This window comes from Ambystoma mexicanum, chromosome 5q (assembly GCF_040938575.1).
Source record: "Ambystoma mexicanum isolate Mex_15411 chromosome 5q, UKY_AmexF1_1, whole genome shotgun sequence".
In the NCBI taxonomy this organism is placed as follows: domain Eukaryota; kingdom Metazoa; phylum Chordata; class Amphibia; order Caudata; family Ambystomatidae; genus Ambystoma; species Ambystoma mexicanum.
The window spans coordinates 37,514,867-37,533,175 of NC_090933.1; the positions used below are offsets into that span (position 1 = coordinate 37,514,867).

Genomic DNA, 18,309 nt, shown 5'->3' on the forward strand with positions numbered 1-18,309 from the left:
GCTGGTATAAATTACAATATTACACCAGAAAGATGGTGGGAAGTGCTATGGTCTCTTGGCTGAAGCTATAATCCTGGAAATATGTTTAGCATAAAAATGTAACTATGTTTAATTTGCTGCTTGCAACCAATGTGGACTTTGTTTTGCAACCCCGATTATAGAAAACATTCTGATTACTGTTCTGTTAAATCAGTATGCCTTTAGCGTTTTGTAGTCTTAATACTTATTATCTTTACCCATAATCGATTACTGATAATGAACGTGCTGCAGCCTCAGGATTCAATAGGAATTGTTTAAAAGCATAAACTGGCACCTCAAGAGGATAATTTGAAATAATTTCCGGTGATGTCACTGAGGGGTCAACGGATGTGTGAAGTCTAATTTTGTGAAATAATAGTTCTGATTCTTATCCCATTTTCCTGTTTGTTAAAATGGTGTGATCTGGAGCAAATATATCCGAATGTGCTTCACCTTTTTTTAAAAATCTCTCAAATGTGGGAATGCATAGAAATAACTTAGCTGGACACCAGTACAAAGTGGTATTACAGATTATGGAACTAGAAGAGTGCATCCTATACTTGGCTGACTTTCTAAATCAAAGCCATTTTATTCTGCTCAATTTACTGTATATCCCTGTTCTTCAGTTCCCTTTGGTTCACAATGTTTTTAGTTTTCCCACTTAAAATGAAATGTCCAAAGTGCACATTTTGAGCACCTGCGATCGCATGTCGTGAATTTGTTAGGTGGTGATAGCCTGTTGTTGTGTTGGAGCATTAATGGGCAGTTATTATTATTATTATTATTATTATTATTAAGCAAATGCGTGGCCTGGGGTGGCACATGCTCCCCCTGAAATCTGATTGGCCACCCCAAGTTCCATCCCATTATTATGTCTCTCACACACACACACTTCATGCCACCTCTGCATAAGTGTGTGCCCCACTTGGGCCACCCATGTCAAGAGTCTGAAAATGCCACTGCACTTACGGATTGTGCCAGTTAAGTAAAATATATGTCAGCTTGGCTACTAGCACTTAAGTTATTTAATTAAACACACCTGGAATGTGATTTTTCTGATGGCAGTTCTGTGCTCATTAGAAGTCTGTAAATTCAAGAATGGACAAACAAGAAATATTTCTCAATGTGTGAAATTTCCCACAAACATAGTTCCCTGGTTGGAGTATATTTTGCACACTCTGAGAAACCCGAGGGTGTTCTCACTCCTAAACCCCGTGGATCCTCTGTGCAGGTGGCTAGGGAAAGTCCATCGCTCTTGGATCCCGACCCTGGGGGCGGCAAATCAAGGGGGGGTCGCTTGAGTGGAGGGTCCTTGGGAACTGGGACTGTGGTGTCCTTGGGCGAGACATGGTATCCCCCTTTCCCTTATGAAAACCAACCCAAACCTTCTCCAACCTTTTATGGGTTGTTGTAAATCAGCTTCCTTTATTTTCCCTCAGTCACACCATTCTAGTACCGGGACTAGGAAGAGACGACTAGGAGATATACATACCAACATGCAGCTACACCACTGATGAGGAAGAGGGCCACGGAGGAATACCACTGCAAAGACCAGGCATGTCTCACTAATAAGCCTAAGTATAGTCAGGTAATTGAAAGAGAGGACTCACACCTGCAGCTCTTTAACAAGCCACAGGTATATAAAAGATAGGAAGCCAAGAGAGTAAGGAGATCGAGAGAAAGGCGAGACACTGCTGGGAGCCATCATATCGAGACCTGCCGTGTGAAAAGTGCTGGAAAATGGGGATTGCAGAAGCTCGCTGTCCGGGCTGGTATGCCGTGGGAACAGGAGTTCTCTAGAGCAAATTCAAGGCAAGACAAGGCCGAGTGCTAAAGTGCCGGCCTTCTATTGAAGAGGCAGAGTGCTCGTTCTGTCGTGGCGCTGTGAGAGCATGGGAGTGTCTCACGGGCAGAGGAGGAAACCCTGGAGGTAGTCAAGTAAATCGTGGCCAGTGCGACAAGCGGGAAGCCTGCAGAGGTGCTGTCAAGGAAATATTGATTGTTAAAGTACACATTGTATCAGAGTGGTCACGTGGGTCTGAAAGGAGCAGAACACATTTTTTGAATGTCTGTCTGAATTGTTCAGTGACTAAACAATTAAGAAAGCAAAGCAATGGAAAGTAAAACTAGAACTTTTGAATTTTGAACCTACTAAAACTGAAGTTAAAACTGAATAAGAGTGAAATAGAAATTTATTGAATATTGAATGGAATGAAACCAAGTCAAGTATAAATGAATTACCAAAGAAAATAAGTGCTTCTGTTATACATTTTTTGGAACTTGGGGAAGGAAACCCCAGTGCTTCTGTTGTGTACTGCCTTAAACTTGGGGAAGGGAACACTGGGTTCTGATTCAGACTATTTCTTTTGGTTCCATGTGTTAATATCCCTGCTAAACTATCGCCATACAAAAATATCCCCATATTTTCACGTCAATATTAAGGCATGGAAGGAACCTGCAGGGGATACCCCTGCAACCCCCATATTATTTTAAAGGGAGCGGGGGACACCATTTTTGGTGGGGATAATATTACCTGATACTGTCATGCCTGCGCCATGGGCGCATACATTGGCGATCAATATGGACTAATTGCTATTCATTTTTCTGCGGAGAACTCTTGGATCAACCGTTGTTCACTTTTTGGACCTTGTTTCCCATTTGCGAGACTTTGGTGCTTTTCTATTTTTCCCAACAAACTACACTTACCACAATGCACTTGGCTATAACTATCTATTCCTTGCCATTCCTATTCGTCATCACCGGAACTACAATCCCCAGAAGCCCTAGGGATCAGCTCTGCTTCCACCAGCTCAGGAACAGAGAGGGAGGAGGCAGATTGTATGCAGGTGTGACCAATTAGCCTGCCTCTGTGCTGGGCTGGGCGGTATAAAAGCTGCTGCCTGCAGGAGCACAGTCTCTTGCATTGATAGTCCTTCCAGCACCTTTTTGCTTCGAGCTACAAACTTTTGTATGCTGTTTCCTGCTTACACCTGCTTTTGTTCCAGTGCCCTGCCGGGCTTTCTGCATTGCAGCCGATCACGCTCTGCTGCCTTCTACCTTCCGCCCTGGCCCTTCAGGGCTCCAGCCTTGCAGCCGATCACGCTCTGCTGCCTTCTAACTTCCGCCTTGGCCCTTCCGGGCTCCAGCCATGCAGCCGATCACGCATTGCTGCCTTCTACCTTCCGCCCTGGGCCTTTTGGGCTCCCTGCCTCAGCCCTGCTCCTCTGGGCGTCCTGCCTTGCAGCCTGCTACACCCTGCTGCCTACAACCCTAGCCTTTTGGGCTCCCTGTCTCACAACCCTACACCTCTGGGTGTCCTGCCTTGCAGCCTGCTACACCCTGCTGCCTACAGCCCTAGCCTTTTGGGCTCCCTGCCTTGCAGTCTGCATCTCTCCGCTGCTTACAGCCCTTGTCCTCTGGAACCCCTGTCTTGCAGCTTGCTACACCCATCTTCCTTCAGCCCTTGTCCTTTGGGCTCCTTGCCTTGCAGCCTGTTTCACTCCGCTGCCTACAGTCCTTTTCCTTTGGGCTCCCTTCCTTACAGCCCTGCTCCTTTGGGCTTGCTCCTTGCTGTCCTGCTTCTCTGAGCTCTCTACCTTGCACCCTACAGTCCTCTGCAATCCACAACAGTTTACCTGCATTTATTACTTTCAGTTATTGCAGCCCCCCTGTTTCCTGACTGCTGCTCCCTTGCTTTCTTTCTCGTTTTCAACCCTCAGTTCTTTATCCCTGTCCAATTCAGTTATACTGCTTTCCCTTCATTTCCTTCTGCTAGTTTGCTCATCGACTTCCCTATTCCTGGATTTGTCTGTTATTGTCTTCTCTTGTATCGTTTGTAGACCCCTTTGTACAGGGCTTGTCTGTTGGTTTCCGGCAAGCAACCTCTGCCCCTTCCCTTGTCTAGTTTCTGTGTTAGACACCCACAGCTGTTGTTCCCAGCCATGAGCAAACAGCGTGGGCCTCTGTTATAGCAAACTGTGCAGAAGGCTAGAGTTTTTCCTAAGGTCCGTGGAACACTCTTCCCCATATCTAGCCGGTCAAGTGGCACAGCGAGTAGAGCGCTCGCTTTGACATCGGTGCAGAGCCTGCTGACGCAGGTTCGAATCCCGGCAGCGCCAAACTCAGCGTTTCATCCTTCCGAGGTCGATAAATGAGCACCACACACCGTGGGTAATAATAAGCAGCGCTCAGATACCTGAGGGTTCGTAGCGCTATATAAATGCCGAATTATTATTATTAATTATTATTATCTGCATACACCCCAAAAGGGAATCCATTCTGTTGTACCTTATTTCCTTGCTACACTTGCCTACTCTTTGTTCTCTTTTTTACTTTCAGCTGTGTGTGTACTTATCTGTCCACCTTACTTAGGCACAACCACCCAAGACCTACCTGGGTGCCCTGTGCCACTCTTAACAGAGTGCCATCCGTGACAGATACCTTCCTTTTTAGTCTACTGAGGATACATTTTGAGACTGTTGTGGAACTGTTTCACACTTGGGGAAGGGGGCTGAAAAGAAGCTGAGAGCTGGAAGAAGCTCAGTGCATTGGGTTAAACACTGTTTTCATTGTTGTTGCTGACATCCCAACAGATTTAGTTGTGAGGGCGAGTATAGGTTTTGGAAACGGATTCTTCAGTTGAACCGTTGACTCAGACTTTCCTTAGTTTTCTTTAGGTAGTGACATTCCACCTTAGATTAGGGCAAGTTAGGCCTTTTACCGTTCAGACATTTAAGTTAATAAAAGTATTTATTTTGACATTTTAATCTGTTGTCTGTGTCCTTCTTCATGCCTTCACAACACATGCATTTCAGAATTGCTGACTTTGGATAGCATGAATGGCATCTAGCTGATCATGCAACTGTCTAATGGTAATTGAATTTTTTTTAATGGTTTCGAGGGCCCTGTCTGTAATTTGAATTTGAAGCAGTCTTGCTGGAGATGGCATTTTATCCTTTCTCCCCTTATTCCCAAATCATTAGGAGACTGATGTGCAAGGGCAGCAATGGACCCCAGAAGCTAACAGAGGAGGTGTGCAGGGTGCGTTTTAGCTTACATGGTTTGATGGAGGCATTCAGGGTTTCTTGAAATATAAAAACCATGCATGAAGCAGGTAGTTTCTGGTGGAAGGCCTGTTCTGGAATAAGGGGTCATGAGATGACCTTTGGGAAGAACGTTGGCTCTGACTGCACAGTCTTCACAAAAAAAGTTATATATCCCTTTAACTGCCTCCAACAGCAGCTGTAGGGAAATTGTAGATATATCCGAGGTAAAGGAAGTGTAAAAGCAAGGGTAAAGATAGAGGCAAGCGTGGGGTCTTTGACATTTAGTATCCCTATGTAATTCCTGTCTCTGTAAATGTTGGAATGCTGAGTTTATGTGCTCCCTTTTGCAGAATTGGTGTTCTGAGGCTCTGCTTCATGGAGGCAACAGACAGGGAAGCCATGTCCACTGCGGTGCAGCGTGTGGCAGGTATGCTGCAAAAGCCAGACCAGTTGGATAAAGTGGAACAATACCGCAGACGAGAGGCACGCAAGAAAGCATCTGTTGAAGCCAGGCTTAAGGTATTTAAATAACAGCCATAATAAATAGAACATCTGACATATTTCTTACATGCTCACTTCTGTCGTTAATATCATGAGTGCCTTTTTTTCTATGATTTGTGCTATTTCACACTTCTTGCAGCAACTGACAAAGGTTCATCCTTAAAACTTCACACATGCGTCTTGTAGCTTGACTTGAGAATTCAGGGCGAGCTGTTCTACATGGCATGGCATTTTCTCCATGCTCCCCGGTTGGTTTTCAAAACATGCTTCTCTGCCAGGTCTTGAGGGTCATTGTCCTTTAACATATATGTAAAAGGCTTTTGAGAGAAACGGCTCTACCGTAATAATGGACATTTTTGGCCTAAATACAATTAAAATGAAAGACAAGATGAATGCTGCCTAGTAGCACTGGTGCCAATTCCTTGTAAATGCGTTATTGCTCATGTAAAGAAGGCATGGTATCAACAGTAAGACAACACAAGTGACCACAGTTCAAGGGTGATAATTGAACTTGCACAAGTATGTGATAAACGCCTATCTAAACCTAAATCTACAGATGGGAATAAGATGCAACCATCAAATAATAATAATAATGCAGTCCTAGTGGAGTATTGTCAAATTAAAAGGGCCTATACTAAAACACATATTGCCAATCCTTGCCACTAATTTCTAATTTACAAATAATGTGGCGTAATGTTCATGAAAAAGAAAGAAGTGTTCACAAAATAATATGTCCGATGCACGTGCCGATGGCCTCCCTTCCCCACGTTTTCATCACCGGATAAGGCGGGTCACTTCAGCCAAGCACACACTCGGCTTCTGTGGCACAAGGATATAGTTACATTTTCCCAGTTCACGACCTTCTGTGTCCAAGTCTCTTGACGCAGAGGGCCTGCTGTACCAAAACAATATGCAAAGGTTATTTTCCTTTCACCAGTATTCAACTTGGGTATTCACCCTAGATCCCCTCAGCTGGGCTCAGTTCCCTTTCAAAACAAGGTTCAGATAATTATTTTTCGGATGACTCGCAGTTCATCCCGGATCCCGCTCTGCTGGGCTCAGGTCTGTTCCTTTTGTTCAGTTAGTCTCCCTCAGCCAGGCTTGGACCATTTGTGATGTACATTAAACTATTGAAGACTTTCGAATGTGCAGAAGGTTTAGCTTGGCCCGTTGCATGACCACTTTGATCTCAATATTTATTTCTCTCACACTCCGCATCAGTTGGATACCTAACAGAGACTTTCGTATGAGCACCCACATGGCGCCGGACCACTCTGTGTATGGTATCTGTTCTTGGTTTCCCAAAGCTCAATTATAAAGTTCAACTACTTCCCTTGGCTCCCAATTGTATTCGAGTCACTCATCTAAAACGCTTCATACACTGTTCTCTTTATACAATTTTGCTGCTTGCAATCTTGGTTCAAACCACAAGCTGGTTTGGTTTCAGTCTTTCCATCTCACCGACTGTGCTGTCTTTTCTGACACTGCTTTGTTTAGGAGCCAAGAACAGTACCACGGCGGCAATCGCTCCTCCCTGCCTTGGTTATCGATGCAGGAGAGCCCCGAGCACCTCCGACACACTGTGTAGGTTTGATCAGCCTTTGTTCCTGGTGTTCGGTTTCTTACTTTCTAAGGCTCACAAAAGTAACGGTCTTTACAGGTCAAGGGTACATGGCTCTGTGTAACCCTCTCTGGTCTTGCCGCCTTTCTCCTTCTATTAATCTATCATCTTGGAGCTGCTATTTCCTTGTGTGTTTTGTCTCGCACAGAGTGTGCTTTTGTGCTCCAACATTTATCTTGGGGTGGGGGTGGTGGTAGTGTGGTGGAAGTCAGGGGTGCGTAATGATCCATAATTGCCTGACCTTGCCTGACCATAGTGGTGGGACATGTCGGGTATACGGCTCTGGGGTTAGTCCATTGTCTCTCACAGTGAACTGTCCGTGAGAAAGTGTTTGTGTTGGAAAAGGGGTTGGGGATGAGTTTCTAGGTATCCTACCTGGTAGGATGGAGAAAAGGTGTTATTAGGAAGGGGATACCGCATCTCACCCTCTGGTGTCCCACTTCTACTCCCCGAAGACCCCCTCATCCAGGGGATCCTCCCACACTGGTCCAGCCCCAGCAACTGGATCCAAAAGCGATGGCCCTGTCCTGGCCCCCTGAATGACAGATCCCTAGGGACTAGCGGGTGGGACACAGTCAGGTTTCTCGCACTCAGCACTGGTAAAGGATATCTCCATTGTTTGAAGAATGGTACAGGTAAATGATCAGAATGTGGGGAAGCTCTACTGTTGGAAAAGGTAGCAAGGAGTGGTAAGAGGTGAATGTTTCTTAAGACCCCTCTGGGAAGTAAAACACTGAGGCCTTATTAATAACATATGGGCATGAGGGGTTATGTTGGATCAAAAGAAAGGATAAAGAACTTTATACAGTTTGATTATTAGACTGAAATACTCTGTCTTTACGTCAACCTTGTGCTTATTAATGCAATTGTTCACATTGTATTTTGCACCTGAGGATCTATAACCTGATTTGAACATTGTGTTGCAAGTGCGCGAGAAGTCCAGTCACAACAGCTAGTAGTGGAGACTCGCTGCTTACCCTTGTTTTTACTGTGAAAACAGTGTTTGGTTTACTTGGGCTGGTGGGACTCGCCTGCATCATCTGATTAAAGGAGGAGGACACTTGAAAAGTAGACCCGCCATGTGGCATTGCATGAGAAGTGCAGTCACAGCATTCAGCACAGGCAGAGCAGCAATGACTGCCAGATTTAGACGTGGGTGAGTTTTCACATATTGCTTCTTTCCATGCATTATCATCTTTCGGTATGTATGGGCTTAGGAATAAAAGCTCGTCTAATATGCCACGCAATAAAACTCCTAGCGATGTTTCTCCTATGGTTAACACATCTGCCATTCTTGCCTCTTCCAATCAAAGTTGTACTGGAGAAAAAAATCACATACTTCTTCGCTTACAACTCCCATTTAAACAATCGGGCAACATGGACAACTCGTATGAGGAAGTCATGACCGATTGTGCTTCAACCGATAACAGGCCTGAAGATATTATTACAGAAAATTCTGTCTTGCAGTCAATGGTGGGCCCTTCACAAACATCTAAGGATCTGGGTCAAGATGGAGAAAAGTCCTCTCCTTTGGAGGGCCTGCCGAACTCTGTTAGACCCGCCTTCTTTATTCTTTGAGCTTCTCTCTGTGAAACGCTCCCCTGATCTAACTCTGTACCATTTACCGTCTGCTTGCCTTCGCCTACGCTTCTAGTTCATGGGGAGGACGACTCCTGCTTGGGTATTTCTTCCCTGTCTGCGCTCAGTTTGATCATCAACTCGCTTATGAGACTCTGACACGATTTATTGTCAACAAGTCTCTCCTACAATCCTTAGTTGAGAAGGTCTCAGTGGTTGAAATATTACTGAAGGCTGAGGAAAAACAGCACAACAAAGCTAACGCTGTTCACGCTGTTTGTGATGCTAGTAAGTCCCTTGCGGGCTCTAAGATGAATAATGTTAACTTAACTAAGGCCTCCGTTCACTATGAGCCATGTGACAATTTAATTATCGAAATCGCTGACCCTCACGATGCTGATGACAACCAAGAAACTAAGGAATGTACTACCGTTGCCAGATCTGATACTACAGAGCCTCCTAAAGTCCAACTGGTTAAAAAAGGAAAAACCTCCCCCAAATCGCTCGCTTTACCATAATGGAGGCTCCAGAAAATGTCTTAAATCTTTAACTAGTTCTTACCTTGAAGATTTTAATGATCCTATAGAAACTTGGAGGTCCGTGGATTTCAGGAATAGGCAGTGAATACCATCGTACCCGCAGTAGCGCTCCGATTTCATTCGGGGAGGACGACCCAAGATCGGTGCATGGCGGCTACTTCCATTGATGCCCCGGGGCCTATGCTCTCCCTGGAGGTTGCCATGGTGCCCGAGAGACACTGCAATGCGTCGGCGCCTGCCGGGAGTCTGGAACAAAACAGCAGCAGTCGCATGACATTTCAAAGTCGGGTGACACGCTCAAACGGGAAATCGCTAACTGCCTGCAGCATATAAGGAAGAGTACCCAAGCAATGGTGCCTTTCAACGTTTTGTTGTCAGCTTCCTCGACTCCAGCGTTCTTGTTTGCTTATTGTGGGTTTCCTGGTTACCTGAATCACTGGCTCGTTGTTCATTAGACCGCCTCTGGATGTTCCTTTGTATTGGCAAACTGTATGTTTTCTGAACTTGGCTCTTCCTACTGGATTGCCTCTGGACATTCCCATGTTGCATTGGTGGACTGTTTTCCTTGGATGTTTCTTTCTTTCTGGATTAAGTGACATTACTTATCCCTGGAACTGTGATTCCGTATCCTTCCCTGCACTCCTATTGTGGTATGCTCTCACCCTGAGCTGGGTTTTTTCCACCTACGTACCACCTTGGTGTTGGTTCTCTTGTATCTGCTGGTAGGTAAGAACCTAGTTGAGAAGATTTCTGTTCAATGGGGAGGGACGAATTGTGTAACACTGGTTATAACAATATTTTTTTCCCTTTCAGCCACCGAGGATCCAGCACAGTATTTCCAGTTCCAACTATGGTCCTAATGTCTGGCTAGGAAGATTTTATTATCCTCTCTGGCTGGTACTTGGGAACACAGGTATAAATTCACCTGGGATTACCATTCACAAGTGGTGGATAACTCTCTAACATTATCATGGATAGCTTTCAACTGAAAATATTTCCAAGGGCACGAAGAAGCGTGAAAAACATCTAAAAAGAACCAAACTAATAGTATCTCAAACAAAGGCTCAATCTTACAGTTCCTAACAGGTTGAGCTTCAGGTCAGGAAACACGTAGAGCTCAATTGGAAATCATATGGATTTGAGGCAGACAACTCTTCCCCTGTGAGGAATACAGTGGTCATTAAACGTGTCTCCACGAGCTACCTTGCACACTGTCTGTTTAAATCTGAATGTGGCTGATATGGAGACTAGTTATCAACAAGCCATGTCCTGCTCCTCTGCCTGTTAAGAAACACAGTGTTCGCATATTGAAGTATGTATTATGAACAGACGAGGCTAATTTCAACCCAATCTCTTATGCTTACATCTCTTCTGAGCGCCCGCCCCCTAAGTGTTAGCTATTAAATCTGATAGAGATCTTCTTAGCTCCCAGGTTTTGTGTCTGGAATTTCTTCCTAGACTCTTCTGACACTCCAATCATCTTGAATCGTTCTTATTTTCTGTGCCTACTTCATAACATCCGACAGCTCTATTAATTCTAAAGACATAGACTTAGTGGACTTCATCAAAGAGAACCGGTTGTACTTAGTTTCTCTGCACTTAGTCAGCAATAACAGCGGACCCAATAGTGAACAGCTTTCACTAAGCTACGATGTACATTGCTTCAAGAAGGGCACTTGGACTAACTCTACTAGTACTCACACAACTCTTGATTCATAATATCCTTCCTGGAAAGGAGATGACGCTCTATCCTTGGGGAAAATAAACATTAGGATGACTAAAAATGTGGTGCTGGGATTTCATCGTTCATTTTGTTTGGAGGGGAATGACCCAGAGCATCTATTTCAGAAACAAAATTGGTCATGGCTGTCCACCTCCTTGAATACCAACAGTCTACCTTGCCTTCAGTAATTATTGTATGATTTTGACCTCATGGAATACCAGGGGTCATTCACACCTATCACATTTTTGTCCTTCAAGCATGAGCCTACCCCAATTACACATTGTGCTTTTACAAGAAGTTTGGTTAAGGGAAAGCCCTGTTATGGATGGTTTTAGTGTGCTTTTACAAAAAGCACACCAAGGCTACAAAGCTTGCCTTGTTGGAGGTCTGATAACCGCCATTAAGAATGACATTGGCCTCTCCCCTGATATCTGGTGCAACGATCCTTGTAGTATTGTTGAGTAAACTTTGTAGGGCTAAGTGAAACTTGGAGGCTTAACCAGGATATATTGTTACGATTCAATGTATACTGGAATCCTGTTGCCTCTATTGTTGAGTGTTTTTGCACACTTTATCAGATTTACTATGGGTTTGGTTTAATGATAAGAAACATATTATAATAGCTGGTGATTTTAATTCTAATATATGGATTTTGTAGATGCTTCCCCTTTTAACTTTGGGGAATTAGATATTGGTGTAAGGGGCAAAAAGAACATGGGAGGTGAAACACTCATGTCCATAATTAATGTTTTGGGCTGCCACCTTTTAAATAGGGCCTTAGACGTGGCAAATTCCCCGAGTTCCCACGTGGTATCGGGGTTCTTCTGCCTCTGCTCTTGATTATATATTTGTTAGACCCGGCCTATTCGCTAGATACAATAACTTGCAAATTCTTAAAACAGACCTGCGCAATCACTGCTTGCTATTTTCTAGCTTCCTAATTCATAGGTCATTGACCTCAAGAAAGCATTGTATATCAAATCCTTCAGTTAGTACTTCTGGCAATCATGTTAAATGGACACTTGGAACTGCCAGGCTTCTGAATTCAAAATTAGGGAGGGTCCATGAATCCCTAGCCTTTTCTCAAAGAGATGGACTTTATTCACCATCAGTCTTCCTGAGCTTCATGCATAGATCAATTTAATATAGGTTTAGGTTTACAATCTATCTTTTGTCTATAGGTATGGCATCCAGACCACATGTATATGACCAATAAGTTCAGTTGAGGGGGAAAAAAAGCTGCAAAAAGCTGCACATTTCTTTGAAGGCTCTGCAAAAAAGTATATTCAAAGCTTCTGATTTCTTGAAAAATACCTGAAACGGTACACAAATTGGCTCAAGATGCACAAAGTTGTCTTGCTGCATAGTAAGTGTTCTGATGTTACACCTCTTGGCAAATAAGAACACTTTGGAATTCTGGAAGGTTGTACATGGAAAATGTAATAAACAAGTGACATTTCAAGCCAACACAATAAATGAGTTGGAGTGGATGACATACTATTCTAGTTTATACAAGTTATCAGAAGAAAAATCTAACTATAATATCGAACCCCTGACTGATCTTTGGAACTTAGTATTTGTGTATGAGAACATTCTTCACCACACTAAGCTGATCACGAGCTCTGGGTCCGGAAGGACTCTCAAACCTGGTTATTTAATTGAAACCTTATCTTTGGGCCGAAATCATTGATACACTAGTTTAAAAGGTTGCAATATCCTGAGCCTTGCCCGATTCCTGGACAAAGCATATTTAATCCCTGTATATAAGAAGGTGAACCGTATGAAGCCCTTCTGCTAAAACAGGTTATTACTTGGGCCTCTGGCTCGGGCAAGGTAGATGCGTGTCACTAAGGATTTAGGAAACATCTGGGGACTCAATTGAATGGTACAATCTTGAGATTCCTTCAGCGTCTGGCATGGTCCAAAAACAACCAGTATATGCAGCATTCATAGAGCCTTCAGCTGCATTTGATATGGTTAGCAAGAATAGGCTCTGCTGGAAGCTTCATATTTGGAACATACTGTGATGAATCTGGTGGAGTCATTACTGATTTTCTGGCAGTGACCCCCTCCCATGTAGCCAGGGAACGGCAGTCGCTACCTGATCCTGACCCTGGGGGCAGCTGTATGAGGGAGTATCAAATGGGAGGAGACAACGTCTGGGGAAATGTCATGCTTCATCAGGTCGGACATGGTATCCTCCATTTTCCCCTTGGAAATACCCTTCCCAAATTTGAAACCCTTATGGCCTATTGTCAGGCATCTATCCCTTTTCCTATGAAGAATAGGGAAAACTGTTTCACCAAACCTATATGCCAACCTTCCACCTTTGGCCTGCCTTGCCAAACTGATGAAACCACCCTTTTCAAATGCACCTGTCAATCAACCAGAACTAACTTGCCATTAAAAAACCTTTTGAAAATGCTCATCCAAGTTCCTTAAATCAGTTGTCAACAATGGACTTCTTTTTCCCGGAAATCTCAAAATACTGTGTCGAGGAAGTGGTATCAAGCCATGTGGAGTGAACTACAAGCTCAGTGAGCGCTCTAGAGGTTGCTCGCATACACCTGTGCCTGGGAAATGTAAGCAGCCAGAACAGGGTCGAGTTCTGCGGTTGCGGCTACAGGCGAGCGAGAGCTATAATTCTCCGCGAGAAATGGAGAACAGTAAGGCTGATAGCGGCATCGTTGAGCCAGACAGCTCACTGACGGAGAAGAAAGAAGCTTCTGCACCAGAACACGCTCAGAAACGCCAGGAGCCGGTGAGGGACTCCTGGGCATTTGCAGGTAAAAGAAAGCAGCGCTTCACTTACCAGAGCCAAGAAGAAAGCAGACGTGTCAAGTGGAATCCACAGGGGAACGAAGTAAAAACGGTTGCAAGAAGGAAGCAGATGGAAACTGTAAGGAAGGCATTATATCAAATGGCGAAGACAGACACAAGTGTTCACAGTTCACAGGTGTTTATTGAACTTCAAATGGGTTGGTTAAACGAATATCTAATCCTAAATCTAAGGATAGGAGCAAGCTACAACCATCAAATAATAGCACAGTCCTAGTGGAGTCTCTGTCAAAATAAAAGGGCCTACACTAATAAACCTATTGCCAAGCCTTACTTCTATATACAAATGGTGTGGAACAACAATGTAGGCAGAAAGAAAAGTGTCAAGAAATGATATGCCAGGATAGTTGTGCAGTTGGTTTCCCTGCCCCACGTTTTCAGCACGGGACAAGGCGGCACGCTTGAGCTTCACACATTCTGGTTTCTGGGCTACAAGACAACCGTTCAAAGTATAGGTATCAGGGCCTTCTGCCAGTCTCTCTCCCAATGACAGTCTCTTATTGCAGAGGGCCTGACGTAACAAACACCCAAGATTCTTTCTTATCAGGATTTTCACATTCACAGGTTCGCAATTGGTCTCCCTAGTTCGGGCTCGGACCACTGATCTCCCTCGTTCGGGCTCAGACCCCTTTGGCACAATGTTCACAATTGATCTCCCTCGTTCGGGCTTGGACCACGGATCGCCCTCATTTGGGCTCGGACCCCTTTGTACCAACACCAAAGACTTTCGATTGTGCGATGGGTTTTGCTTAACCCGTCGTAGGACCACTTCGATTCACTCCATTTCTTAATCTTTATCTTTTACTTTCGTTTTTGCCACTTCTTGGTTGAATACCTCACTGAGACCTTCAATTAAGTACAATTGCGGTGCCGGACCACTCTGTCACAAATATTGTATCTTTGCTACAGTTCAAACATCCATCAGCCATTGGGCTTTTCTTGCATTTTTCGTCACACCTGTTAACAATTTTTTATTTTTTTACACTCTTTATACAATGTTGCTGCTTGCAACCTTGACTTCAGCACAGACCGGTCTTGCATCGATCTCCCCCAACTCATCAGCTGTGTTGATGTTTCTTTGATCTTTGAGCCAAGGACGGTACCATGGCGGATGCTGCTTCTCCCTAACTCGGTCAACCATGCAGGAGGGCCCCAGGTATCTCCGACACTTAATACATGAGTCTTCAGTCTGGTTTCCTGGCCTTACGCTTTTTAATGCAAAGGTCTCTAGAAAGTAACAGCTTTCTGCCGGAATGTCAAGGGTATCTACCTCCCTGTGCACCCTTCTTGGTTTGCCATCTTTCTTCCCTCGTTCGGCTGCCGTCTCAAAACTGCTATTCCTTTGAGTGCTTTGCCTTGCTCAGAGTGTGCTCTCGTGCTCCGCTTTTTAACCATGTGGGGAAGCTTGATGGAGGTCAGGTACGAATGGTTACCCGTAATTGCCTGACCATAGTAGTGGGAAATGTCAGGTATACTGCTCGGGGTCAAGTCTGTTTTCTCCCAGAGTGGGCTGTCCATGTGAAAGTGTTCATGCAGGGAAAAGGGGGGGTAGAGTTCCCATAAATCCTACCATGTAGGATGAGGCAATGGTATTGGGAGAGGGATACTGCATCCGTATCTCGCCATCAGGTGTCCCACACCCCGAAGACCCCATACCCAGGTGATCCTCACACACTGGTCCACTCCTAGTAACTGGATCCAAAAGCGATTGCTGTGTCCTGGCTGTTAGGCAAGATTGTATGCAGTACCCTTTGGGTGCACTACAACAACCCTGACCTGGCAAAAGGAACCCAACATTTAGTATAAGTCTTACTACACAGGTTGGTAGTGTGGCCGAGCAGCCAGGCTTATCTCAAGAAAGGTCAATGTGAGCTGTAGGGGAGTTACGAAGAGATTCACAGTGATAAGTATCCAAATAAACACTTACACACAATGTTTCCTGAATAACCAATTATTAATTTCTCAGTCAGTTAGAGTAAGCCTTCTTCAGAAGGGAGCAATATAAAAGTAACACTCAAATACACTTCAAAATGCACACTCTTAATAGCTATGGTGCTGGGGACATCAATATCTTACTGTTGCATTTAGAATACTTTTAAAAATTGGTTAAAGGAAAAGGTTATTAGAACAAACAAGAGATCACAAATCTTCTTAAGCAGGCAAATACTTTTAGATCCACTAAGCAGAGTCATTCAGTTATAACAGGTTAAGCCAAAGTCAATGAGCAACAGTCTTATATGGGCTGAAGCACTTCTGGTAGGTAAGTAGGAATAGTCTTTGCACAATGTTTTAGAAGTCTTTGAAGAAAAGAAGAATCCATATAGGGCCACAAGCGGTTTAGACTTGTGAGTAGTAGAAGATGCAAGCAACTCTACAACAAGAGGTAAGTTCTCTCGGACTTTACAGTACCTTTGTATTGAAGAAAACGTGCAGCAGATGACTTCTGTTCCTGTGAAGCTCTGCGGATCTCTCTGTTCCTGGGCCTCATTTGTGGGGACAAGAGGGAGAACTTCTGGGGATTCCTTCACTGCAATGGGAAGGCCACCGCTCGCAACTGGCAATCTTTCCAACAAGTGGCACTTCAGTGTTTTAGCTCCTCGCGACTACCGCAAATAGCAACACCACAGTTCCTGGCTGTCGAGATGGACTTTCCTTGTTTCCGGCGTCCCGCACACTCGGGCTCGGTCAGTTCTGCTTCCTGGGAGTCCGGAGGATCTTCCTGGAGCGCTTGGCCAACTTAAAAGCTAAGGATCTGTATGTGTCAGAATGGCCAAACAAAAATTGTCCTGTGTCCAAAGTTCTATTCTGACCCTCACACTATAAACTTAACTCTAAGGTGAAGATGGAAATGTATTTAACCTTGGGGGGGTTTAGAAAAGTGTTCATAAAGGAAGAATAAATGGCTCAAACAAAATGTTCAAGGATAAAGGTCCTTGCTCCAGTGGGTGGTTCCCCTTCCCTGGATTCTTCTTTACTTCTTGATGTTTTACACATAACACTTCTTTGGCCCTCTCTTGGTCAACAACAACACTTGCACATAAAACTGTCTGGCTTTATAATTTTGGTTCTTTCAGGACACCTGGTATATCGTTCTGCCAGGTGTTTTTGCATCTTCGCTCTTGATTAACACAATCTCTTTTCCCATTCCCGGTACTCCATCTCAGGACTGCTTTGGATCTTAATCAATACAATCCTATTAATTGCCTGGTATACTCTCCTGCCAGAACGTCTTGTTCTCACACACATGCAATTGCCTGGTATACTCGCCTGCCAGGGCTTCTGGTTTTCACACACTTGTAATTGCCCGATATACTCTCCTGCGAAGTTACTTGTATATCTTATTGGATAATGTATCCTGTTGATGTATTATTCTCTCCGTGTTTCCCATGTTTTTGTACTGTATGCATTCACACATTTGAAGAAGGGCTGTTTGTAATTGAATTCCCCCTTTTACAATATGTTAATTCTTTCTGTGTCTCTCAGTTATGTTGTTTACAATCATTTGCTCTCACTCCGCTCGCTGATACACCCCGCTATCGCAGCTGCTTTTGGGTGGACACGCCGTCTTTTGATGGTATTCCTGGATTCTCTCGGCGTCAGTCAGTGAAGGGCTCTGTGAGCAAACAGAAGGTGTCTCACCCGCTAGTCCTCAGGGATCTGTCATCCAGTTGGCCAGTGTTAGGCATAATTCTCAGAAATGTGCTAATACCCTCCACCTTAGAGACCCCTAGCAACTTTGCCTGGAGAGAGTAAGACCGTTTTCCCCACTCTCTCATGTATTTTAAATGTGATTTCTGAACTTTGTATTTCTTTTGGTTATGAAGCCCGACAAACTCCATAGGTATCATCTTTTACATTGTGTCACACAGCACCTTCAATGCAGTGGCACAGGGAAGTCTTATTTCCCAAAGGTTTAAAAACCCAGCAGACACTATCTTATAATTTACCGTAGGCTGCGTTTGCAGCTGCTCTAAAGCACCCAATGGTGCCATTTTTGTCAAAATGGCCCGGTCTTCTTTTTTCACCATTTATTTGTGGAAAGTTCCTTCTTGAGATTTACTCTGTGCGCCAAGCCAGGTTTGGTCCCTTTGTTCGCTTTGCCTTTGGCGAGTGAAGCCCGCCTCTGGCTCCAGGGTGTCTGGGGTGGGCAGGAAGTGAGGGAGGTGCCCGAAACTCCATGTGCTTAGTCTCCTAAGAGGCCCAAATGCACTCTGTAGTGATTGGCCGGCTGACTGTCCGGCAAGGACAGCCACCCTGCTGGGTGACTGACAGCTAGGCTGGAATGAATGGGAGAGAACTGAATAAAATGCAAGGCTTTTGGCTTGGAAGGTAGAGTCGACCACTGGACGAAGGAACCGAAGAAGAACTTGAAGAGGATGCCTGCTGCAACTCCTGGACCGTTGGTTAGCCCAGTGAAGCCCTGCTGCTGTGCTGAAATTCCAAATT

The 18,309-nt window shown here is 44.5% G+C and overlaps 1 protein-coding gene across 6 annotated transcripts in view; it reads left to right on the top strand.

Annotated features, from left to right (window-relative positions):
* Positions 1 to 18,309, top strand: part of EXOC3 (exocyst complex component 3) — a 1,019,937-nt gene that overhangs the window by 61,082 nt on the left and 940,546 nt on the right. For 5 of the 6 annotated variants that reach the window (XM_069620467.1, XM_069620465.1, XM_069620469.1 and 2 more), the window contains exon 2: positions 5,414 to 5,582. In XM_069620467.1, coding sequence (XP_069476568.1) covers positions 5,439 to 5,582 — 144 coding nt within the window. In that variant the 5' untranslated portion in view covers positions 5,414 to 5,438. Of the gene's footprint in view, positions 1 to 5,000; positions 5,059 to 5,413; positions 5,583 to 18,309 lie in introns of those variants that run through there. The other variant, XM_069620468.1, reaches the window with a different exon arrangement.